The following is a 25,953-nucleotide window of genomic DNA, read 5'->3' as shown; positions in this document are numbered from 1 at the left end:
CTTGCTCAGGGTCACACAACTAGTAAGTATCAAATGACTGAGGAAGAATTTGAACTCAGGTCCTCCTTACTCTGGGGCCAGTGCTCTATCCACTGTACCACCTAGCCACCCCATTAGAATAGTTAAAGGATTGGAGATCATTTGATCGATCTGGGAATGCTTATCCTGACAGAGCTGCTTATGGGGGACAGTGTAGCTATCTAATGATATTTGAAGAGTCCATGTAGAAGCAAAATGAGATGTGTGCTTAATTTCAAAGAGCAAGCCTGGGACTAATAAGTAGAAATTGAAGAGAATAAGGGAAAACTTCCTAATACGTAAGCTTTCCAGAGCTGAAATCGATTGTCTTGAGATGTACGGGGATTCTCCCTCACCAAGAGGTATTCATGGATAAGCTAAATAGCCACTTCTCTAGGCTATCATAGAAAGGTTCTTTGTCTTCCTGTGCTTTTGATTACATGGTCTGTGCAGCCCTGTCCAATTATGAGATTATAAAGTTTTGTAAAATGCAGTCCATGTTGAAGGGATTCGAAGTACCATTCACATTACAAATATATTCAAGGAGCTACAGAAATTGAGGGTGGAGGGGCGGAAAGCCAGGGGGAAGGTATGAACCGTATCCAAAATGCATTTACAACATTCCAGGATCATAATAAATGTGGAGACAAAAAAAAATTTTAATTCTGATGACCATATCATATAATTAACACTACCGACTAAATCGAACACCTAACTGTTTTAACTCAACAGAAACCTAAAACAAAATAGGAAGAACAAGACGAATTAAAAGTGATCTTGGGGCAGCTAGGTGGCACAGTGGACAGAGCACCGGCCCTGGAGTCAGGAGTACCTGAGTTCAAATCCGGCCTCAGACACTTAACACTAGCTGTGTGACCCTGGCAAGTCACTTGACCCCAATTGCCTCACTTTAAAAAAAAAAGTGATCTTGCCATTCTACCAAGACAACCAAAAGGATCACGGGGAAATAAATATCGTGGAAAAAACAAACTACACGTGATCCAAGCTACTATTGTGACAACAGACAAAATATCTCGAATAACCCACTGGTCAGAGGAATTTGCAGTTGATTCCTTCTGTTCCCCTTTATGCACAGAGCTAGGACAAGAGGAAAGTTGGGGCTAAACGCCATGAGGTCGTTCTTGGCTGCCCCTTCACCCGGAAAATCCTTTTCTGGCGCCGCTGCTGGGAAAGCGACCAGCTCTCCCTCCCACTAGAGCACCACCAGCGTAGGTTTCCCATTCCCATACTCAGTCCTTTGGGGTGCTGCACACCGCAGCGATACATACAGCAACAAGCTGAGCACTAAGAGGCTGGATACCGAGCAGAATAGCAATGATCAGATATACATTCACATCTACCAGACCTGTTTCCTTCCCTGAGTCTACCGAAGCAGCAGACCTGGAACGCTCCAGAAAAGGTCTTGGGGGATGATCCACTTTCCACTATCGACACGATCACGGTAGCTGTGGCAGACAATATAGGTTCACCATGGTCTTTCACCAGCACCAGCAATGTCTGTTTTCTTGAATCCGATTCCTCCAGATCTCGAGTTGTGCTGATTTCGCAGTGTACAGACCCACCCGGAAAGGGCAGCGACCAGCACCATCTTGGGTAACAGCTCATAAGACAGCCATGCATTGTAGCCTGAATCTGCGTCCACAGCCCGGATCTTCGCCACCACCTGACCTACAGCCACCGACTGTGATATCAGTTCGTTAGCTGGGCCCCCACCTTGCCCCAGCACCCGCATGAGAAGGCAGCACCGCTGGCGCGTTGTCATTCTCATCCAGCACAATACCTGTAGGCTCACGTTGCTGTTCAGAGGAGGGAAGCCCGCATCCGGGCGCTCACCTGAACGGCAGCAGCTCCAGCTCCTCGTGGTCCAGGGGGCTGCAAGGCGTACACTTCTCCCGCTCTCCGAGTGCACAGACACGTAGCTCGACAGCGGACGTTCCCCTACTCGCCGCTCCACTAGCGAATAAGACACCACCGCGTTCTCTTGCGCATCCGGGTCGGAGGCGGATACAGTGAAGATGTGACAGCCCGGTGGGTTGTTCTCCTTCACAAACACCGTGTACACTGGCTGCTCGAAGGCGGGAGCATTGTCGTTCACGTCGCCGATGACCACGGACAAGCTGGAAGTAGTCCAAAGCGCTGGTGTCCTCCATCCCTCGCAGTTACACTAGTTCATAGGCTGGCACCCTTTCGCGGGTCTATAGGACCTTCCCAAAACTAGGGAGTTAAGTAATTCTTGAAGGTGGACACCAACGCGAACGGGGCCCTGGGGGAACAGAGAAACAAGTCACTCGCCCCGTTGGCTCCGAGTCTCTGTCGGACACGCTGATGAGAGCGATGACTGTGCCCGGAGGGGCGTCCTCTCGGACTGGCACTGACAACGATGTCACCACCACTTCAGGGTATTATCATTGGTGTCCAGAATTTCCACCACGACCCTGCAATGCCCAACCAACTGAGGAGTCCCCCTTGTCAGCAGCTTCTACCTGAATTTTTAATATAATTTAATTACCTCGAAATCAACGTGTCCCTTTACTTTAATACTCCACTTACTGGGTCTATATGGAACTTGGCCTCGACATCTGGAGAAATATCACTTGTGAATGAATAAGTAATCTGACTGTTTACCCTTCATCTGAATCTGTAGCATTTAGTTGAATTACTGGCGTTCCATTAGATGCATTTTCCAGTAGTTTCACTTTATAGACTGTTTGTCAAATTCGGGGGCATTACGTTGACATCCCGCACCGTGGAATCAGCAGACGAAACTGTTCCAGTTAGCTCTGGTTTGCCTCCATCCGTGATCTGTCAGCAATAGGTGAAGTTCCGGAGTTTCTTCTCTGTCTAATTGTTTTTTAATACAAGTTTAATTTCCTCTTCGTTGTTTTTATATCTAGAATGAAATACTCATTAGGACTGAGCCTTGTAAGTCAAGAGAGCGTTCGCTCCTATGTCTGCATCTGACGCGCCCCTCTAGCGGAAACTGAGAGTCAAGTAACCTCGATTCTGGAATACTCAGATTCTTTTGTTTTACAGAGAACACAGGAGGATTGTCATTAATGTCCTTTATCTCCACCTCCACATGAAAAACCTGCAGAGGTTTGTCCGCGATCATCTCCAGGTGGATGCTACAAACAGGGCTGCGGCAGCCACAGCTCCTCCGGTCGATCGCGAATTTACAAACAAATGCCGTTCTGCACATTTACCTCCAGGTAGTCCCTGGACCCTTCGACACAACCCGGAACAGCCTAGGCACCAGCTCCCCGACTTCCAGACCCAGGTCCTGCGCGATTCGCCCCACGAACGTACCGTGTTTGGCTTCTTCCGGCACGGAGTAATGGACCTGGCCGCTCCCCACCTCCCAGGCCGTGTGGAGAATAAATGAAAGGAGCAGCTGCCGGGTTCCCAGGCCTTTTCTCTTGCTGAACACCATTGCAAATATTTGGTGAAATGTTCCAGTCATTGAATCACGCCTCGGAATAAAAATCATTTTTGTCCTCTTCTCCTGCTCGTTTAAATCGGATCCTGATGCATCTTCCATGATTAAGCATCATCTACTAACAAACCCCAGCGCATTTCAAGAACCAGGGGGGGAAAAAAACCTGCTTTGTGCTTGCTTGGATAACATCTCGCGGCAGACAGCGACATCATGTGGGCGAAACAGTAAGTAGGAAGTTGTCTTTAATTCATGAGAGTAAAGAATTTAATTTTATTCTCTGAACTTATTTTCTACAATTCATTCTTCGTGGCAGCGTAGAACTACACTTTGGGATAAGAAAACGTATTCCTGACTGCTTTCAAAGATTAGTTTTCTTTCTTCACTTCAATATTTCAAGTGCTTGTTGTTTTGTGAGAGAATACACCCTAGCCTGGTGCATATGGAAACTCTTCTTTTTCTTTGCATTTGACATTTAAGAATTGCTATGGTCAAAAACTCATCCCGAGGTCTAATTATTGTGGCCTCTGAATTTAGCTGGGCTTTCTCTAGGCCTGAAGGCATGCAGTCTACTCCGAGAATCATACTAGAAACCATTCCATTATTTGAAAGGACCTACCAGACCTTGAGCTTTTCAGGAATGACAACTGAGAAATTGGAGTCCAGTCCATACCACCGTAAGTCAAAGACATTGTATTTTTATGCTTTCTTTGAAAGTAGTTATGAATCAGTTTAAAATATTAGGAGTTTATTTCATTAAGCAAGAGGTTATCCATTTAAATTGTGGATATGGAAATTTGATATTATATAGAACAGTAGACAGGACAAATCGATTTTAAGGGGGAAAGCAATTAACTTGAGAGCAAAAAGACTTGTTTTGGAAGCCTAGTTCTGTTCCTATTGTGTGAGATTACATGAATCACTTAACCTCTCTAAACCTCAGATTCTTCCTGTGTAAAATGAAGATAATAGCCACCTCAATTTCTGTCACAGACTCATTGTGAGAATTAAAGGAGATAATAGATATAAGGTGTTTTGTAAATCATAAGAGTGATAAATAAATATTAGTTGGACTATAATTGACAAATATTCTACCTCCAATTTATTCCTGCCTCCTTCTTTGAAACATAATATATTTGTTTAAAAAGAGATTAGCAGGTGTTAAAGAAAGATGATGGAGATCAAAAGCACCTAAAAAAGGTTTCATTTACACATAATCAATATTACCGTAAGAGCATGAAAGGAAAAATGAGCAATCCTAAACATAATTGTGTCCAGAAAATTAAAACTTCTTTCCAATATTTCTTTTTTAAAAAACCTTAAAAACCTATCTCTTCAAATGAGAGAGTATCAGTTTTAAAAAACCATAGGTTTCCCATTATTAAATGCCAGTTTCTTGAAACACCCAAAATCTATGTGCTTTAAGCTGTCTTTCCATAATGAATCTGGATTTGATCATTCAAGAAACAACAGAATAAATCAGCAACGACAGACATATTTCAATTTCTCACCTCCATACGAATCCTTTATAAGACTAATTTACACATGAATTAAGGGTTTCATTAATAAAAATACAAAAGAGCCACAAAAAAATAAAAATATACAAGAGGAATAGGGAAGCTTTCAGAGATGATTTTGTGATAATCACAAAACTATACTGCTTCCAAGGATCCTAGAGAATATGAAATTCATATTTGTTTTTGTTTTCTTTAATCGACTTCAAAGAGCAAAACATATATGACCTTTAAGGATCTTATCCAAGGAAGTGTTTTCATTTCATATGTTCAGATCATACAAAATTCCATGATAGATATAATCACACTGATGACTTTATTCAACTAACCTCTAATTTTTTTTTTGGTGGGGCAATGGGGGTTAAGTGACTTGCCCAGGGTCACACAGCTAGTAAGTGTCAAGTGTCTGAGGCCGGATTTCAACTCAGATCCTCCTGAATCCAGGGCTGGTGCTCTATCCACTGAATCACCTAGCTGCCTCCCCAACTAACCTCTAATTAAACAAACTTAATCAAAGAACACCCTAGGTTGTCAAAGATCATCAACCATAATCATAGAAGATGCCCTGATCAGAATTGAAATGGAAAAAAAATTCCTCTTGATAGAGACCCATTCACATGCTCTATTTATGGGTGATGTTTTGCTGAATACATCAAACCCAAGAATATTACAGAACATCAACCATGAGGTTCACAGTCCTTCAAAAGGGACTGGCCTAGCAATTTATATAGACCAAACTAAATAGATTTAAAATGTCTATTACCCAGACTATGGCATGCAATGAAGTGGACAATCTATTGCATTTATCAGTACAATCAATCTGGACAGATTCTGCAGGCAGAGAATCTGAATACAGAAATGAATAGTATGTTATAAGCAGACTGGATCTCCATTTCAGAAATTGCATTGAGCTTTTCTCAATTGCAACTAGTTTATGACACAACATCTGCCTTTTTTAAAAATCAACATACTCCTGGAAGTTGCACTGGATTAAGAATCTGAGGGGAATCCCACATTCTCCAAATAATAAAAAAATTTTTAAAATTCAGGTGACCCAACAGAACAATGGAGAGATGCATGATGGGTTTAAGTAAGCTAGTGCATATTATCAAAAATGATTTAAGTACAATAAAATACAAAAGGTATACCATCCAAGAAATATATGAAAGAAAAGGACTAGTCATGTAGCAAGAATGGGGAATTAAGGGAGGGATTGCCTGATTACTTTTCTGTTTGACCCAAAATGTTGGATGGCCCTGAATACATTGGTAAGATCCTCTTTTGAGAGAATATAAAACCAAAAAAAGACACGAATGGGTTACATTTTAGTAAATACCCACATAGTCAAGATTACAAATTCAAGAAACCAAATTCAAGTACATTAAGATAGCAATCCCCATTACCTTTCTGTAATACGTCATAGAAAAGCTGTTGCTTTCACTTGAAATATTCTCATTCACCTATTTCTACTTGTCTGAGTATCATTCATTCTTCCAGGTACAGCTCAAAGTCCATGTACTCAAAGTACCCTTCCTACAAAGAACTGGTCTCCTTTTCCGCTAAATTCATAGGATCATGGTGCCATATATTTAAGGCTGAGAGGGATCTTAGAATCTATCAAGACCAGTTCCTACAGTATGTTATACCTGTCTCCTACCACTTATACATTTTTCTTTTATTATGTTTATTTGCATACGTGTCACCTGTAGATCAGAGAGGAACTGGAGTATGGTAGCCTTATTTCATCTACTTGACTATAGTCTTCTGGAAGACAGATATTTTGTCTTCATTAGTTTATTTTTTTATTCCTGTCTCTTCTTGGCACATAGCTTTTATTCATAGTAAACACTCAAGCACTTTTTAAAGAGATTCTGAATTGATGACAAGGGTTCTGATTACACCTTACTACATAGGAAAATTAGGTTTTAGGTACTTAGACGTCTTTATCTGTGAAAATGTTTCACTTTCATTGAATATAGGTATTCCAGTAAAACTGGCATCTTCAAAGTAAATCTTACAGCAATCTATGTTCCAAGCATAGGAATCCCCATACACAAATCATTCTGATCCCTCTTTAGAGATGAGTCCTTGAGGAGCACTTCATAGCTGATGAAATAAAGTATTTTCTCACTCTAAAACAATCCAGATAGTGGCAACATTTCCTTGGCTAATGGCGTCATCCCGTAGGCTTAGTTGAGTTTACTAGGTCCTCAATATGGCTTTTTATAGATAAAGTCCACACTAAAGAATATATTTGTCTATAACTTTCAGTAGCTCACTGAAGTGAATTCCCATTTCTGAGTTTTCCTTTCAGTGCATGAACATCCATATTATGCCAATGGGCATCCAGGTTAAAATGGAATACTCTACTAGTCTCTATCTTCCCTTTAAATATAAAAGTCTAAAATACCTTACATAACATAAACTTCACAATGGGTTCCTCCATCAAGGCTAAGTCTTCTTTTTTCCTTCTCATCTACATCTCACTTCTTTCATTCATTCTAGAGAATGAGAAAATCCATCATCCTAAAGGAAATAGAATTAATCGCCCCACCTCTATGACTATATTAATCTTTTAAAATCTCATTGCTGATATGATAATCCCAGAATACAGAAAAATTAAAGATTCTGAATTTCAAATACCTGAATTTAATGGTGTGGTTTTTTCTAAATTGGCAAGTATTTCTAAATCCAATGCAATGTACATAATGTACAGTGTACACTACAAGGTACACAACAATGTACAATGTACAGAGACCCTTTCAACTTGGTAAATATCCTGATGTTCATAGGCACACAGAGACATCTTTTTTTCATAGTAAGAGATAACTTGAGGAATTAAAGGGGTTTGAGGAACATGTAAAGATATGAATAAAAAGGAAATAGTATTATGGAAACACAACATCAAAATGTTTATTAAGTGTGCATCTAGTGCACAGCTTTCTCATAACAAATATATCTGTGTATATACATATACATACACACATATACATATATATATATACATACCATAGAACAAGAGCCAATTGCCATCACTTCCACTACCATTTTAATGTCATGAAGATAAAGGTTGAATTAATTTTGAAAGATGAGATTTGGTATTCAGGTTAAGTAATGTTCTTCAGTCATTTTCAGTCATGTCCAACTCTCATGACCCCATTTGGGGTTTTCTTGGCAAAGTTGCTGGAATGGATTGCTATCTCCTTCTCCAAATTTAAGCAATATAAATTTTTAAATATCTGAAATCAATCCAGATTATTTTCCATCCCCCTAAAGATGCTAGTAATATTTCCCCTATATAGAGTTTTTATATAGTTAACCATCCACTTATACGTTTTTATTTGTAAATGTTAATATCAGTGCAAAGAAATTGGATTTAGAGACACTGGATATCCATTTATCATAAGAGACCTGGAAATTATTTACATGATAAAACAAAAGATTTCAGAACTTTAGTGGAAAGGGCAACTTTTATAATGCCATTTCAATAGTGATTTTAGTCCACATATTTCCCCAAAATGTCACCATCATTAAATAAGAAATAGTCCTTGTCTTTTACTTTTCACACAAATTCAACTTTTTCTTTTTTCGGGCAATGAGGGTAAGTGACTTGCCCAAGGTCACACAGCTATTAAGTGTCAAGTGTCTGAGACCGAATTTGAACTCAGGTCCTCCTGACTCCAGGGCTGGTGCTCTATCCACTGAATCACCTAGCTGCCCCCCAAATTCAATTCTGAAAAGACATCTCAGAAGAAAACTTCATAATGACAGGAACCCCAATCAAGGACCTAAGTACAAGCTGAAGCAGGAGGAAATGAGTCACTAAACAAACAGAGCCGAATGATATGATGGAAGAAGTCAATTACTTAATAAAAGAAATTAGGGAGGGAGAAATATTGGGATAACTATAATGATGTAAGAAACAGAAGACATCAATAAAACTTTTTTTAAATTACATAAGGAGCCGAACCAAAAATTTAGCTCAAGTTTAAAGTAGGGAAAGAAGGCCACTTTTGATAGTGTAACGATTGGAATGACGCCACCTGCTGGAGACTTACTGTAGAAGAGTTCTGCCCATGAAGCGAAGGTCTTTGAGGGCAAGACCAGGAGTCTTTTCTTTGGCGTCAGGAAGTGACGCGGGCTAGTGGGAGGAGGAAGGAAGAGACTGACACTTGCTCTCACTCTCTTTCCTTTGGACTCTGGTGGAGAGCGGAGCTAGAAATGTGCTCTCCCTTTAATAGATAGGAATCTAGGCCTTTTTCTCTCTCTTTACCAAATTCTTATTCTCCTTAATAAATGCTTAAAAGTTTAACTCTTGCTAAAGCTTATAATTTATTGGTGACCCACCTCATTAGATATTTTAGACAGTTTAGCTAGAATTTTAGCCCTTAACAATAGGCCACATTAGAATGTGATGCCTACAGATATAAATCTCTCTTAAAACTGGAAAAAAAGATGAATTCCTGTATTATGGGTAGATACATCATTGCCAAGACGAATATAATAAACTAGTGTTTGTATAAGCACATTTTAGCTCTATTTTCACTAAAAGAAGACTTTTTTCTTACATTCAATAAAACGAACACTCATTGAGCAACTACTATCTGAAGAGCATGGTGCTGGATGCTGGAGATGTTCAAAGTTTAGACAAAACATAGTTCCTGCGCTCACTACACATATTCTAGAAGGAGACTATGTATACTATGCAAAAAAAGTAATATATGACAAGTTTCTCAGAAAGTTACAATGAAGTGCTATGAGGTTGTCCTGAGAAAGGGTAATGGGGGAAATTTCATGAAGAAGAGGACATTTGAGTCAAGCATTTTAAAATGAATAGGAATAGTAGTTGAAAAGACAAAAAGAGAAGTTGTAGTTTTGTGGAATATCCAGAAAACTAGGTTGGAGGATGTGAAGAAACTTAATTTTTTAAATGGAAAGGTAAAGTGTTGCATTATTGTAGAAGTTCTTAAATGTCTGATAGAAGAATGTAAAACTAGACTCCATAGGAAATAGGGAATCACAGTTAGTTTTTGAGCATAAATCTAGTATAAATAAGATTAGTTGAGGCAGCTACATTGCAGAACTTCACTAGTCTTATTTACTGTTACTTTCAGGTTTTTTATGAGCGATTTTTTAACCACAAATACCTAATTTTTCTTAATTTGAATTGCTAAAAAAAGCAATCCAAACTTTATCAAGACAACTTGATTGAAATAGTACTAAACAAGATTCATAAATTGGGGGCAGAGGAGAGGAGTGGAAGCCTAAAAGGCATAGTTATACAATTGTCGTGAAGATCAAATAAGATAATATTTTAAAGCACCTGACACATAGTAGGTATTATATAAATACAAAACCGTATTGGGGAAATTTATAAATTACTATTAAATAGTTGCTAAGAGATAGACATTTGGACTCACCTTCCCAGGATGCTCCATCACAACTTCCTGAGTTTGACCTCCTTCCTTAGAGCCAGGAGGCTGGGGGAGATTGGGGCTGAAGGCCATGAGATCATTCTTGGTCACCCCATCCCAGGAATAGACCTTCTGCCGCCGCTGCTGAGAATAAGACAAGCTCCCGACCTCGCTGGAACATACCAGCGTGGGCTTTCCAGGACCACACACCCCCTTCGAGGGCGTAGAGCATCGAAGAGCCAAATAAAGCAGCAGACTCAGCACCAATAAACTAGAAACCGAGCAGATGGCGATGATCAAATAGACATTCACGTCCATCAGCGCTGTCTCCTTTCCCATGCCAGTCTTTGCCAAGACCCCAGAACCACTAGATGAAGTTTTGAACGCCTGCCCGTTCTCCACCAGTGACACACTCACAGTGGCTGTGACTGACAACACGGGTTTCCCGTGGTCCTTCACCAACACAAGGAGTGTCTGCCTCGGTCCATCCGACTCATCCAAGGCCCTAATAGTGCTGATCTCTCCAGTGTACAGACCCACGCGGAAAGGGCTGCGTCCAAGGCTCATCTCTGGCTGCAGCTCATAAGACAGCCACGCATTGTAGCCTGAATCTGCATCCACGGCCCGGATCTTCGCCACCACATGGCCCACAGCCACAGACTGTGACACCAGCTCAGTCACTGGGCTGACGCCAGAGTGAGGCGGCAGCACAACTGGAGCGTTATCGTTCTCGTCTAGCACGAACACCTGCAGGCTAACGTCGCTGCTCAGAGGAGGGAAGCCAGCATCCCGGGCGCTCACCTGGAACTGCAGCAGCTCCAGCTCCTCGTGGTCCAGGGGCTGCAAGGCGTACACTTTCCCGCTCTCCGAGTGCACAGACACGTAGCTCGACAGTGGACGCTCCCCCACCCGCCGCTCCACTAACGAATAAGACACCACCGCGTTCTCCTGTGCATCTGGGTCCGATGCAGACACCGTAAAGATGTGACAGCCCGGTGGGTTGTTCTCCTTCACAAACACGGTGTACACAGGTTGCTCGAAGGCAGGTGCATTGTCGTTTACGTCGCCGACGCCCACGGACACACTGGCGGTAGCCCAAAGTGCTGGCGTTCCGCCATCCCTCGCAGTCACCACAAGCTCATAGCCCGACATGCTCTCGCGGTCAACAGGGCTGTCCAGCACCAGTGAATAATAATTCCTGAAGGTGGACACCAGAGTAAAGGGCCCTGGGGGCGACAGTGAGCAAGTCACTTGCCCGCTGGCGCCCGAGTCTCTATCGAACACACTGATGAGGGCTATGACTGTGCCCAGAGGGGCGTCCTCCCGGACTGGAAGAGACAAAGAAGTCACAGACACCTGGGGAGCGTTATCATTAACGTCTAATAGCTTTACCATAACTTTGCAATGTCCTGTTAACGGGAAATAACTTCTATCCACAGCCTCGACTTTGATTTCATATAAATTGCATTCTTCATAATCCAGATTTCCACTAACTCTTATTTCTCCTGTATTACTATCGATGCTGAATTTCGATCTTATGCTAGCTAGAACAAGACTTCCAAAGTGATATTGTATCTCTTTATTTACTCCTTCATCTGCATCAGAGGCGTTCAATCTGATCACTAGTGTACCATTAGGAATATTTTCGAGTAATCTAACATTGTAGATGGATTTATCGAATGTTGGGGCATTATCGTTTGCGTCCAGCACAGTGATCAGAAGCTGTGCTGTTCCTGTTAGTTCTGGTTTGCCCTGATCTGTGGCTGTTAATAATAAACTGTATTCAGGAGTTTCTTCTCTGTCTAAAGATTTCTTCAGAACTAGCTCTACGGATTTAGTCTCTCCTCGTTTGTATTATATCCAAATAAAAATGTTCACTCGCAGACAGCTTGTATGACAATTCTGCGTTAGCTCCGATATCAGCGTCAGACGCGCCCTCTAGTGGGAATCTAGAATCTGCAATCCTGGATTCTAAAATGAACAATCTTTGCTGCTTAACCAAGAACACAGGTGGGTTGTCATTAATGTCCTTGATCTCCACCTCCACATGGAAAACCTGCAGAGGTTTGTCTACGATCACCTCCAAGTGGATGCTACAAACAGGACTGCGACCGCACAGCTCCTCACGGTCGATCCGCGAATTCACAAACAAAATGCCGTTCTGCGCATTTACCTCCAGGTAGTCCCTGCGGTCCTTGGACACCACCCGAAACAACCTCGACACCAGTTCCCCGACCTCCAGACCCAAGTCCTGTGCGATTCGCCCCACGAACGTACCGTGTTTCGCTTCCTCCGGCACGGAGTAATGGATCTGGCTGCTCCCCACCTCCCAGGCTGTGTGGAGGAGAATCAAGAACAGCAGATGCCGAGCTCTCGGGCCGCCTCTCCAATTAAATGCCATCGCAAAACCTTTCTCTCTTGATTTATAAATCACTGATTCATGATTCACAACTTAAAGAATTTCTTCGGAAAACTACCCTATTCTTCTCCTTAATTCGATTCTTTGTTGCTTGTTTCTCTTTGTTGAATGTTGCTGTCCGTTGTGAATCAGCCATTGAACGAGCTTTTTTCTATTTCGATGAGAAACACGGTTTATCCTTTGTTAGAAAATCTACCTGGTGGAGGACAGCGACATCATGTGGCTCAATATGTAAGTGTAATCGTGATTAACTTAAGAGTTGTATTTCTTTCATTTACTTCTTTTAGGTTCCATTGCCTTCATTTCCTTTATGTTCCATTGTTCACTTCAGAATCTTTTCAAAGTCTCATACTTTGCTTTAAGTCAACTTAGACTCTAAATATGGTCTTGTCTTGTAAATTGCTTTTCCAAAAACAATGTTATTTTAAATGTAAATCTCAGGGAAAAAAATACAACTATGTAGTTTTCATTTAATTGTACTTCCAAGTTTCCAAACTACATATACAAGACTAACAAAACTGACTTTCTTACATCGTCTTTGAATTATCCTTATTGTTGGACATGTATTTCATGGAATCAAGTTATATTAGTCCTTATTCTTCCAGCTATTCTCACAGAGTATGGCATATGTAGTAAGCCCTTAATGTATACATGCTTGCTAGCTGACCGAATTTTTCAGTCACACTAAACATTTCCATCTGTGGGGAAAATATTATTTTATAATAAGAAAGCTCAAGGTTTCAAGATATTACTTTAAATTTGAAAATCTGTGGACTAATCCTCAATTTGTCTGCAAATTTTCTTGCTTTATTGATGGTTGGAGAAACTGAACTCTGAAAATTATTATTTGGTGGTTTTGTTCCCTCCCCTGCCCTTCATCCTGCCTCTATTCAAGATGGAAATTGCCGTTCCATTGCCAAAGGCAAAATGTTAGGCAGCATTACTGCATTCAAAATAGTATTTCAGATTCAGGAGGACTTGAGTTCAAATCCGGCCTCAGACACTTGACACTTACTAGCTGTGTAACCCTGGACAAGTCACTTAACCCTCATTGCCCCACAAATACAAAAACAAAACAAAATAATATTTCATTTCCTGTTTTCTGTCCTTTTCGAGAGGAAAGAGGGCTTCATTCTCTTACTAACTGAAAAATAACTTAATCCATTACTTGTTAGAATTACTTTCATTTTTGTCAAAAAATGTATCTATTCATTGATACATGCAAAGTTCATCCTTTTATTTTTAAATCTGTCCACTAATGTAATCAACACCAAGGTTATCACCTTTAAAGGGGAAAAAATCTTTAGATCCTCTCTGTACTTTTAGGCCTAGATATTCCAAAAGTGAAATCCCCTATTCAGGCTTGGACTAGTGACATGGAGAACATCTTTCCCAAAAGATATGTAAAATTTTTCCTTGTGCCTAAGAAGGACCATTTGCTCTATCTATGGTTGAGGTTATGTAATTCTCTTGTGTGCTTAATAACTATAAAGAGTCCTAACACTAACCATGAACCCAGAAAAAATTAAATCCTTGAAGTATGTAAAGAATAAGGCAAAGTTTACAACGGCATGTAAAGGTAAATTATTATTTTGGTGGTGGTGGTAGTGCTATATACTTATGCAAGATCAATCAATTATAACTGATTTTTTAAAAAATCATTAACTGATTAAAACTAGATCAACAATATTTGTAAGTAAAAGGTCACGTAGGAAAGCCACACCCAAATGAACAATCTACAGTAACTACTTAGTTCCATAAGGGAAAACATTAATGACTTCAAAGGGTCAAATTCATTCCTTTGGGGTATTTTCTTGGAAAAAAAAAGTTAGGGTAGCTACGTGGCACAGTGTATAGACTATCATGAAGATCTGAAATTTGGCCGCAGACACCTTTACTTTGTCATGTAATCTCTGTTTGCCTTAGTTTTCTCATCTGTAAAATGGAGATACAAGTAGCACCAACTTCCTAGAGTCGTTGTAATGATAAAGTTTAAGTAATCTATATGTAAAGTGCTTAGCACAGTGCCTGGCACATAGGAGGTACTAAACAAATGTTATCTATTATTATTAAGTCCCCACTGAGAAAGTTGGTCCCATTGTTGACTTGAAGGATTTCTTCCTATAAGAAGTATAAGAGATAAATTATAAATATCAACTCAAATTACTGATAGAAACATTCACTAACCATAGTTCTATTCTAAGTGCTTCGATTACCCATCTTTCAAGTAACTAATCCTATGAAGAATCAGATTTTAAACTGAAAAGGACCTCAAGGATCATGTGGTCCTCCTATTAAATGGGAAAACTGAACCTCAGGGAAGAGGAGATATTTGCCTAAGATCACAGGTGTAGTCCATATTACATTAGAGTCTATAGGCAGTATTCAGGACAATACTTTTTAAGGAATATAAAATGAAGATATATTGAACATGAATATAGAATATAGAAATGATGTGCTGAAGAGTATACAAAATAGAATGGGCTGTCAAATTATTTTCCATCCAAAGATATGAAATATATACACTGATTCAGTGACCTCAGGAACTACATGTCTGTACTTAATGAAAGAAAGACCACTTTACTAACACAGAACTGGACCATCATTGGGCAAGATATTTGAATAGAAATTTTGTCATCATTTCATATTCCCTTTCTTGTACTTTTTTCCCCTAACCACTTTGAGTATCAATTCCACCCTGGATCTCAGTACTCAGATGCTACATGATTCATACTACAATTGATGTTAAAATATTGACAGTGCTGACTTAAAGTTACTCTGTTTAGAAATATTTACATTTTCTAAGATTTCCAGAGTGGGGCAATGCTTAATACAAATGTATAAATTGGTACTTGTGAAATTTTATGCATTATATATATCCAAGTGGAAATCATATTTTGAGGCAGAGATCTTCTAAATACTCCTCACATTGCACTACCTAAGCAACTTCATACTTGACCTGTGCCTAAAGCCAAACTGGAGCAAGTGAACCTAACAAGTAGCTGGGTGAGTAGCCTCATGATATCAGAAAACACTGGAGTCTGACTTCAAAGGTAATGAAGAAGGGGGCAGCTAGGTGGTGCAGTGGATAAAGAACCGGCCCTGGATTTAGGATGACCTGAGTTCAAATCCAGCCTCAGACACTTGACACTTACTAGCTGTGTGACCTTGAGCAAGTTACTTAACCCTCTTTGCCCTGCAAAGCCCCCCCCCCCAAAAAAAACCCAACCAAACAACAACAACAAAGATAATGAAGAAGAAAGATGTTTGTGTTGGCTTTTGCACATACGAAAATGCATTCATGTCCTTACTCAAATGTGTTGGATGTTTTTTGGAGGGTTACCAAAATTGAGTTCCCTCAGATTACATGTTCCCTTTGCTTTTCTTTTTATTCTTTTTTGGTAAGGCAATTGGGGTTAAGTAACTCCCTTTGCTTTTCTATAGGATACTCTGTTTTTTGTTTCATTGGGTTTTAATTAAAATGCTTCAGAAAGTGTTTTGAACTTAATCTACAGCATAATATGAAATAATTGAAATAGAAGGAACATAAGTGCCAAATAATTGAACTAAAATGGAATAAAAGTTGAAATAAGGTAGAGTCGAGGGGAGGCTCATAAATACCAGAGAGAATTTAAGATGTTCATACATACAATTTCATACTCATACATAGTAGAGAATGGGAAACAATGATTTATTTAAATTATTCCTGCTTCGTACTTTAAATAATTTCATTATGGCTCATAAAGAGTACAAAACCTTGAGTGGTTGTGCATACTAAATGACCCATTTGCAGATTAGAAAAGATATGACCCTGGGAGTGACCCATTCTCACCTGGTAAAAGTTTTACTACTCTATTTGCTGAAATTATAGGGCAATTAGCCTTTGTTTGGCTGATAGGCCACACCTCAGGTGATCTCAAATACTAGAAGCAAATAATCAGAAGGCATTTCTTTGTGGCACTTAAGACCAGAGGAACTCTTATACTAAAGATAGTCATCTCTGGAATCCAAAAGAGAGGTACATATGAAGGAGGCAACCAGCTCTTGAAAGGAAATTACTCTTTTCCTTTGCTCTTATTACTCTTCCAGAATGAAGCATAGGGAAGGGATTTCTTTCTCCTCTGCTGCTCTCATGGTGTTTCACTAAAGAGCAACTTGTCTGGTAGAAGACTGTGCCAAACAGAGAATTAGGTCTAGAGAGATCAGATAGAGGGTCAAGCTGAGCTACAGAAAGGAGAAGGCCCAGGGAGCTCACCTGAATGACCTGCCCAAGGAAGATAAGGATACAATGATAGGAGAATACAATAATATGAGAAGAGATGGCAGAGCCAGTAAATGTTAGAATTTTGAGCTGCTTTTGAGAAAAATGTTCCCTACAAGGGTGTTTCCCTACTAGTATACTGTGTTTATACCCACATTTCTCTCTGGCATTGTGTATATCTGGGAGAGAATTTTCCCCAAGTTTACTGGGAAGAGGGTTCATTACTATTGTTCATGCTATTCTGACAAAAGACTGAGCTATATTTATAGGAGTGTGTTCCTATAAAGTTATTTGAACTTGGAGAAGTCAGTCCCTCAGGGCACCCAACATGGGAGTTGTTTGTGTGAACCAGAAGAGATGATATACTAACAAATATGCTCCATTTTGCATAATATTTGTTATCCAACTTCCAGTTTCATATATAAATATTTTTGTATGATACAGCTTAGTTGCATCTCAGCCAAGTTTTTGAAAGGTCCATTTTTATCTCCCACTATTTCTGAGGCAATGCTGCAGTAATCATTCTCCCTAATGGGCCGCAGATTAGTTTCTATTTTGGTGTTTTCCGTGCTTGGCAACACTACTTGGTAATGAGAATCTGTTCCTTGGATTACATGGCTAATGGATTTATGGACCTCCATGCTGTGATGACTGCTTTGCATCTGTTAAATTTCTCTAACGGTGATAGTAACTACTATACTTTTATCAATTTACCAGGTTTCAGAATCCAAAGTTCATTTGAATAGGTCAGATAACTGCTTTTTTCATTGCACACAGTATCTTTTCCCTATCTTTATCCCTTCTCGCATGAAATAATTTAAGTTATAACTGTGAACATAAAATGCTTTGCAAATTACTTCCAGAGAGTAATCAGTAATTCTGTTTGTTAAAATATAACCCTATCGATGACATATGAAAGTTGAGTGACTCCTAAGTAAGTCCTAGGTAGATTACACACAAATTGGAAATTTGCATACCTGAAGGGAGGTTCCACAATGAAAGTTCCCTACTCCAATTAAATCAGAAGTCTGAAGTAAACCAAATGGATAAGCAATTTCATTTTTTGGAGCTCACCATTTCCAGGGACTGTACACTTTCTTCTTGCAGGAAATCTTCATAGTCTACAAAACGTTGGCCTTTTTTATTTCTTAACCTTGAAATACTTTTTCAAAAACATTTTTGGCTAATCTCCCCTGTCCCCACCCCCCCCTTTCTCTCTCTCCAAGAGCTTCCTGTCCCTCTCATCTCCCTCACCTCCTTTTCTCCCTCCTTTTCCCTCTTTTTCTTTCCCTCCCTTCCTCTCCCTCTCTGCCTCTGTTTCTCTCTCTTTCTCTCTGTGTCTGTGTCTCTCTCCCAGAAAAATTTATCAAGCTCTCAATGAATTTTTCTGCTTCATGATCTACAACAAATGCTGCTGCATAAACTTCACTGTAATCTTTCTGGTTCCCTTGTTATGAACGCAGTAAGGCAAGATGACCAAACATCTCATGAAGTTAGGGAAAATTGAGTGAAGTCTTCAGTTAATAGATCATTTATCCAAGAAGAAGTTAAGGGGAAAAAAAATCAGGAAACTTTCCTGAGGATTTGTGACATCAGATGCCTGGCATACATTCCTTTAGTCAAAGGAGCAACTACTCTAAAGTCATGGGAAGATGGTGATAACTATCTGCAGAAAAGCATAAATGGCGGGCAGCTAGGTGGTGCAGTGGATAAAGCACCAGCCCTGGATTCAGGAGGACCTGAGTTCAAATCCGGCCTCAGACACTTGACATTTACTAGCTGTGTGACCCTGGGCAAGTCACTTAACCCCCATTGCCCCGCAAAAAGAAAAAAAAAGCATAAATGATAGAGTGTTATTGATAGGTTAGCTTATGACAACTGAATTGCTTTGTTCTTACTAAGAACAAAGCTTTGTTTTTTCTAAGATTTTAAAGAAACTCCACTTCAGGAACTTATCAGTTCATGCACAAGTTTAAAATACTAATAAAGCTACTTTCATTTGCTCAGCAAGAAATTCCACAAGTGAAAATAATTTTTTCCTCTGAGATGGGATCCTCCTTTAAAAGTGAATAAGGGTATTTAATGTTCTTGCTACCAAGAAGGTTTGTGATGCATCTAAGTTACTGAGGTTTTTATCAAATACTTCACTTAACTCTAGAGAAAGGAATTCTGAAGTCAGCTGATTCAGATACAGGCTCATTTACATGGTAAATGTTCAGTAAATTTAATGAAAAGGTTTTAACATATTTTTACTTCACAGTGCAGGAGCTATTACTAGGAGCTAACTCCCTCTACATACACCCCCAACCACTGAGCAATTCATAAATATAAAGAATTTCAAAGGTCACACCGGCTAACACTAACCAACATAGGAGATTTTCCCAAGAAAATACTATTTCAGGTAGCTGTTAAGCAAATATGAGTCACTATGTAGAGTGCTCTATTAGAAGAATACTTAATAATTAACTTTTTTTTAATTTTTCTTTTAAAATATATACACCAGGGGCAGCTAGATGGCGCAGTGGATAAGCACCGGCCCTGGATTCAGGAGTACCTGAGTTCAAATCCAGCCTCAGACACTTACTAGCTGTGTGACCCTGGGCAAGTCACTTAACCCCAATTGCCTCACAAAAAAAATTTAAATTAAAATATATACTCCAAAGGGGCAACTAGGTGGTGCAGAGGATAAAGCACCGGCCCTAGATTCAGGAGGACCTGAGTTCAAATCCGGCTTCAGACACTTGACACTTACTGGCTGTGTGACCTTGGACAAGTCACTTAATCCTCATTGCCCTGCCCCCCCCAAACCTAACGAAGAAGGAAAGAATGAATGAATAAATGAATGGAAAATTTTAAAAATATATATGCACTAAAGAACCATTTTCCCTGTCAAAATTATAAAGGCTATTAAAAACATTCAATGAGGAACCTTAATATGCATTAGAAAAATTACTCAAGCTATTAGTCAAACTACTATTTAAAGCAAAGATTTTACAATTAAAATTTTAATTGACTTATTTTTTGTACTATATTATTCATTACTGTATGGGAAGCAGTTTGATATATTAGAGTTGTGAGGAAAGAATGAGATAATATATGTAAAGCACTTAGCATATCTTTAAGTCATATAAACATTAGCTATTATTCATTGCAAAGGAGTGCAAATAAGAATATCACCTAATGTTCCAAAATATTAAACAAGTGAAACAAAGAGGAATTAACTGTTTGATCTCCCAGGAAATTTTTCAGAAATAACAAGTTAATTTAAGGAGAAAAGGGAAAAAATAACCAAATGAAGAAAACGGGAACAAAAGACGGAAATCAATTTTGGGGAGAAATAGTTCCTATGATCAAATATAAAGTTGAATAATCAACAAGAAACTCTAGGACCCACCTTGGCAAAATGATCCTGCCCCACTACCTGCTGTTCTGCACTGTCTGCTGGGCACGGAGGGAAGTTGGGGCTGAAGGCCATAAGGTCACTTTTGCCACCTCCCTCACCAGAACAAACCTGCCGCCTCTGTTGGGAAAAGGACCAGCTTCCAACCTCGCTGGAACACACCAAAGTGGGCTTCCCGGGCCCATACACATCCTGTGGAGGCGCCGAACACCGTAGTGCTACGTACAGCAGTAGACTCAGCACCAACAGGCTGGACACTGAGCAGATGGCGATGATCAAATAGACATTCACATCCAGCGCCATTGCCTCCTTCTCTGCACTAGCCACTGACCTGGACACACCAGAGGAAGCCTTGAGCGCTTGCCCGCTCTCCACAACAGATATACTCACAGTGGCAGTGGCTGAGAGAGGGGGTTCCCCGTGGTCTTTTACCAGTACCAGCAACATCTGCCTCAGCCCATCAGTCTCCTCCAAGGCCCGCGTAGTGCTGATCTCGCCAGTGTACAAACCCACGCGAAAAGCACTGCGCCCAACGCCCACCTCTGGCAGCAGCTCGTAAGACAGCCACGCATTGTAGCCTGAATCCGCATCCACAGCACGGATCTTCGCCACCACATGGCCCACGGCCGTTGACTGTAACACCAGCTCGGTCACTGGGCTAACGCCAGCGTGAGGCGGCAGCACTATCGGCGGGTTGTCGTTCTCGTCCAGCACGAACACCTGCAGGCTCACGTTGCTGCCCAGAGGAGGGAAGCCCGCATCTCGAGCGCTCACCTGGAACTGCAGTAACTCCAGCTCCTCGTGGTCCAGGGGCTGCAAGGCGTACACTTTCCCGCTCTCGGAGTGCACAGACACGTAGCTCGACAGCGGACGCTCCCCCACCTGCCGCTCCACTAGCGAGTAAGACACCAGCGCGTTCTCCTGAGCATCCGGGTCCGAGGCGGATAGTGTGAAAATGTGACAGCCCGGCGGGTTGTTTTCCTTCACGAACACAGTATACACAGGCTGCTCGAAGACAGGTGCATTGTCGTTCACGTCTGCAATGGCCACAGACACGCTGGCAGTGGCCCAAAGTGCTGGCGACCCGCCATCTCTGGCAGTAACCAATAACTCATAAGCTGCCACTCTCTCCCGGTCCACAGAACCCTCCAATACCAGAGAGTAGTAATTTTTGAAGGTGGAAACCATCGTGAAGGGTGCAGGGGGTGACAGCGAACAAGTCACCTGCCCATTGGTGCCTGAGTCTCTGTCAGACACGCTGATCAGAGCGATAACTGTGCCTGACGGAGAGTCCTCTGGAACCGGTAGCGACAGTGACTTCACTGTCACTTCTGGGGCATTATCATTGGTGTCCATTACTTCGACCAATATAGTGCAGTGACCCACCATCTTGGGAATTCCTTTATCCGTCGCCTCTACCTGGATTTGATATGATTTACTTTCTTCGAAATCTATTTGTCCGATCACTGTGATATCTCCATCCATCGGATCTATTGCGAACTTAGACAGTACATTTGGGGGAACATTACTCTCAAATGAGTAAATAAGTTGGCTGTTTGTTCCTTCGTCCATATCTGAAGCACTTACTTTTATTACCATAGTCCCGTTTAACGAATTTTCTGTTAATCTAACTTTATAGACATTTTTGTCAAATTTAGGAGCGTTATCGTTTACATCTAATACTGTGATCTGCAGTTGAACTGTTCCAGTAAGCTCTGGCTTGCCCCCGTCAGTGGTTGTAAGCATTAAGTGAAGTTCGGGAGTTTCTTCTCTGTCTAGAACTTTCTTTAATACTAGTCCGAGAGGTTTAACTTGTTCATCATTGTTTTGTATATCTAGAGTGAAAAAATCATTAGCACTTAGCCTATAGGTGAGAACAGCATTCATTCCAATATCTGCATCCGATGCGCCCTCTAGTGGAAAACGAGAGTCTAGAGGGCTGGATTCATAAATAAACAGATTCTTTTGTGTTACAGGGAACACAGGAGGGTTGTCATTAATGTCTTTGATCTCCACCTCCACGTGGAAAACCTGCAGCGGCTTGTCCACGATCACCTCCAGGTGGATGCTACAAACAGGGCTGCGACCACACAGCTCCTCCCGGTCTATCCTAGAATTTACAAACAAAATGCCATTCTGCACATTTACCTCCAGGTAGTCCCTACGGTCGGGAGATACCATCCGGAAGAGCCTCGACACCAGCTCCCCGACCTCCAGACCCAGGTCCTGCGCGATTCGCCCCACGAACGTACCGTGTTTCGCTTCTTCCGGCACGGAGTAGTGGACCTGGCCGCTCCCCACCTCCCAGGCCGAGTAGAGAAGAAGATAATGCAAAAGCCTCAGGCCGCCTCGCCGGGATAATCCCATCGCAAATTCTTTCTCTTAGAATTGTCACCTATTTATGACTCGAAATGGACATCGTCTTTCAGAATACTATGAATCTGTAAATCCAATTTTTTTTTCCTTTCTGGCCCCTTTCGTTTTCTCTGAAGCAGTTGCTGAATGAGCTTCTTTCTACACTGGGGAGAGAGTGGTTTCTCTTTGTTTAAAAACCCACTTTGCGGTGTATGGCGACATCATGTGGCTCAATTTGTAAGTACTATACTCGCGGCAGGCTCTATTTATTGTCTTCTTAGGTTTTCTATTCTTTTTCGGAGTCTTTAAAATATGCTGTTGTTTATTGTATATGTCTAGTAGAACTCTTGAAATTATCGTTTCATCTTACAATGTTATTTTCATATAAGATCCAAGAAAATATTGTAATTTCCTCCTCATAAATCGTTGCCTATAAAGTTTCATAACATACAAGATAATGGATATTTTCCTACCTGAATTCTGTGAAATAATTATTATTTTATTGTAGCATTGTATCAGGTTCTATTAATTTTTATATTCCTTTCATTTGCTATCAAGTTTTAGCCATTTGAATGGAAAATATCCTTCGTTGATTTTTTTTTTGGTCAGATTTCACCACTACTTCCTTAAACCTAGGCCTTCCTGATTCCAAAACCAACTTTCTCTTCATTAAGCCTCCCACTGGCTCTAGGAAATTTTTATTTTAAAATTAAACCACCTTTCTCCCCTATATTTTCTCTACTAGGATTGGAGGGATAAGCTTATTCCTTTTCTGTAAATGTTTTTTCAATGTTACTGAGATATTATAACTCAAAATGAGAAGCTTTTCCCCATGATTATGCCTCACATGGGAAGTAAGAGTCTCATTTCCCTCAAGAGAATAAACTTAGAAATTACAATGCTGTTAATTTTTCTTCTATATCTTCAAACTCATAAAAAGGAGTGTGCTTTGATTTGAAATATATAAATCACTTTGATTTTAAACTTATTTAATGCCAATTGAGGGTTAAGACCTTTTAACCTAACAGTCCTTCTGTAACAAAAATTTTGACACCTGAATTTCTCTAGTTCTCAACTACTTAAGTTGAGAAAAATTTAGTTACCCTCTTTCCCTCTTCCCCTGAATCTGTGGTTTCATTGGTTTACAGAATTCCTTATAAGTAAATCCCCTCTGCCAAAGAAGATTAGCACTTGCTCACCATCTTCCAGTTCTGAGAAGCACTGAGAACTTAAATGACTTGCCCTGTATCACACAAACTGCACATGTAATAGGCAGAACTTAAACCCAGGTGTTTTTTGTTTGTTTTGCGGGGCAATGAGGGTTAAGTGACTTGCCCAGAGTCACACAGCTAGAAAGTGTCAAGTGTCTGAGGTCAGATTTGAACTCAGGTCCTCCTGAATCCAGGGCTGGGGCTTTATCCACTGCACCACCTAGCTGCCCCCCCAAACCCAGGGCTTCTTGATGCTAAGACCAACTGCTTCCCACAATGTAGAAATAAAATTCTCAGAGGTGCATCAAACGTCAAAATACTTTCTAGCCAGAAATATTAAATGCAATCACTCCTCAAGAGAAGAGAGCTTTCTCTCTATCTTCCTATCTCTGCATAGTCACATTACTAACAGAGGCACGGAAATACACCCCATAAGCAACATCTTGAAGTGAGTGAAACTTCTCTTCAGCACCTACAACATCCCCCCCCCTTTTGCCTTTCTCGAGGGGTTTCAGAGTTCTGGGACTGCCTTACAATCTACTAAAATTAAAGATAACAAAAACCATAACTGACATTTATACCACTCTTCTTTACTTAAAAACATTTTTCCTTTGTCAAATCATAGGTTTAGAACTGTACAAGACTTTGGAGATTATTTCATCCAAATACCTTATTTTATAGATGATGTAATCAAAACCTAAGCAAAATGACTTGCCCAAGGTCACACAAGAAGAAAGTCACAGATCTGACTTTCAAAAGCAGGTTCTCCCATTCCAAAGTCAGCATTTGTTGCTCTCTAACAGAATTCATCCCTTGGGTTAGTTTAGCCTCCCAATAATACTGGGGACAAGAAGTACAAATACAAATTTTCCATATTATAGGTAAGAGAAATTAAGTAATTTACATAAAATCACAGAACTAGTAACTAAACGTGGTTCAACTCAAATCTTCTAATTCCTTATCCAATGCTCTTTCCTCTAATCCACATCAGTGATTCACTGTAACCCTAGTTACCTTTAGTAGCCTTGGCCAAACAGAAGATATGTAGTCCAAGTGATTCTGATGTCTATTCCAGTCTATTCTTGTTATCATTAACAACATACATAAAACAAGCAAGGATCTTTTTGTTTTTCTGAGATATATTCTAGGAGTGAAGGCTGAGAATGTCTGCTAGGTTCCTCTTCTTGAAGTTTCATCTGCTCTGCAAATTTTACTGGCTTGTTTTAAATATTCCAAAGTATTCACCTGCACCTAGAACAAATTTACCTCAGGGTAGTCTGTTTGACACTCAGAAAAATCTCCACAATCATTGCTAGTCCTCCTCTTCCTTTTATTTTGAGTAAGCTCCATGAAATTTTCCCTGACAATTGTGACATAAAGTTTTTGAAAATACCAGAATTTTAATTTGAAAGAAATCAATATTTTGAATTCCAGGCAAAAGTCAATAATTATTTACTAAAAAGCTTAAATGGTAGGGTTGTGTTATGTTTGCCTTATAAAAATTGAATAGATTTGCATTACTAAGAATAAAAACTCCACTACTTTTCACAATTCCAAAGACAAGCCATTGTCTTCAGGATCTCATTTTTTGAAATGATATATGCCTGTGTGAATATCATATATGCAGCTATGTGAATATCCTGCCAATGTGCAACCTGAGGGGTTTTTTGTTCTATCAAATGTTCTGGATACTTTTGCTAAAAGAGGTATTCCCTAGGACAGAAGCTCTAACCATAAGGAGAAATTGAGTTCGGTGCAGACTCGGGTATGAGGAGTGGTCCACGGTCTGGGCTTTTCTGTGCTGAAACTATCTGGTCCCATGCCAGAAATGCACATCAGATGCTCCAGCTCCTGTCCTAGCACGTTGTGACTTCCCAAGAAGTCATTCCTCCAGCCAAACAGTCACT

The 25,953-nt window shown here is 40.3% G+C and overlaps 2 protein-coding genes and 1 pseudogene across 7 annotated transcripts in view; all 3 read right to left on the bottom strand.

Moving 5' to 3' along the window:
* Positions 1–25,953, bottom strand: part of LOC122740813 (protocadherin alpha-C2-like) — a 275,331-nt gene that overhangs the window by 173,018 nt on the left and 76,360 nt on the right. Inside the window, exon 1 of one of the 6 annotated variants that reach the window (XM_043983558.1) lies at positions 20,475–23,120. The exons of the other annotated variants lie outside the window; for them this stretch is intronic. Coding sequence (XP_043839493.1) covers positions 20,475–22,847 — 2,373 coding nt within the window. The 5' untranslated portion in view covers positions 22,848–23,120. Of the gene's footprint in view, positions 1–20,474; positions 23,121–25,953 lie in introns of those variants that run through there. 6 annotated transcript variants of the gene reach the window in all.
* LOC122740815 lies at positions 1,071–3,836 on the bottom strand (annotated as a pseudogene).
* On the bottom strand, positions 10,424–12,973 carry LOC122742026 (protocadherin alpha-5-like). Its single transcript, XM_043985996.1, is given in 3 exon segments — positions 10,424–10,531; positions 10,533–12,246; positions 12,248–12,973. Coding segments are annotated over 3 exon segments (2,376 nt in total). The 5' UTR covers positions 12,802–12,973.

Source organism: Dromiciops gliroides, chromosome 2 (assembly GCF_019393635.1).
Source record: "Dromiciops gliroides isolate mDroGli1 chromosome 2, mDroGli1.pri, whole genome shotgun sequence".
NCBI lineage: Eukaryota > Metazoa > Chordata > Mammalia > Microbiotheria > Microbiotheriidae > Dromiciops > Dromiciops gliroides.
The sequence above is the reverse complement of the archived record's forward strand: the minus strand, read 5'-3'. Positions and strand labels throughout refer to the sequence as shown.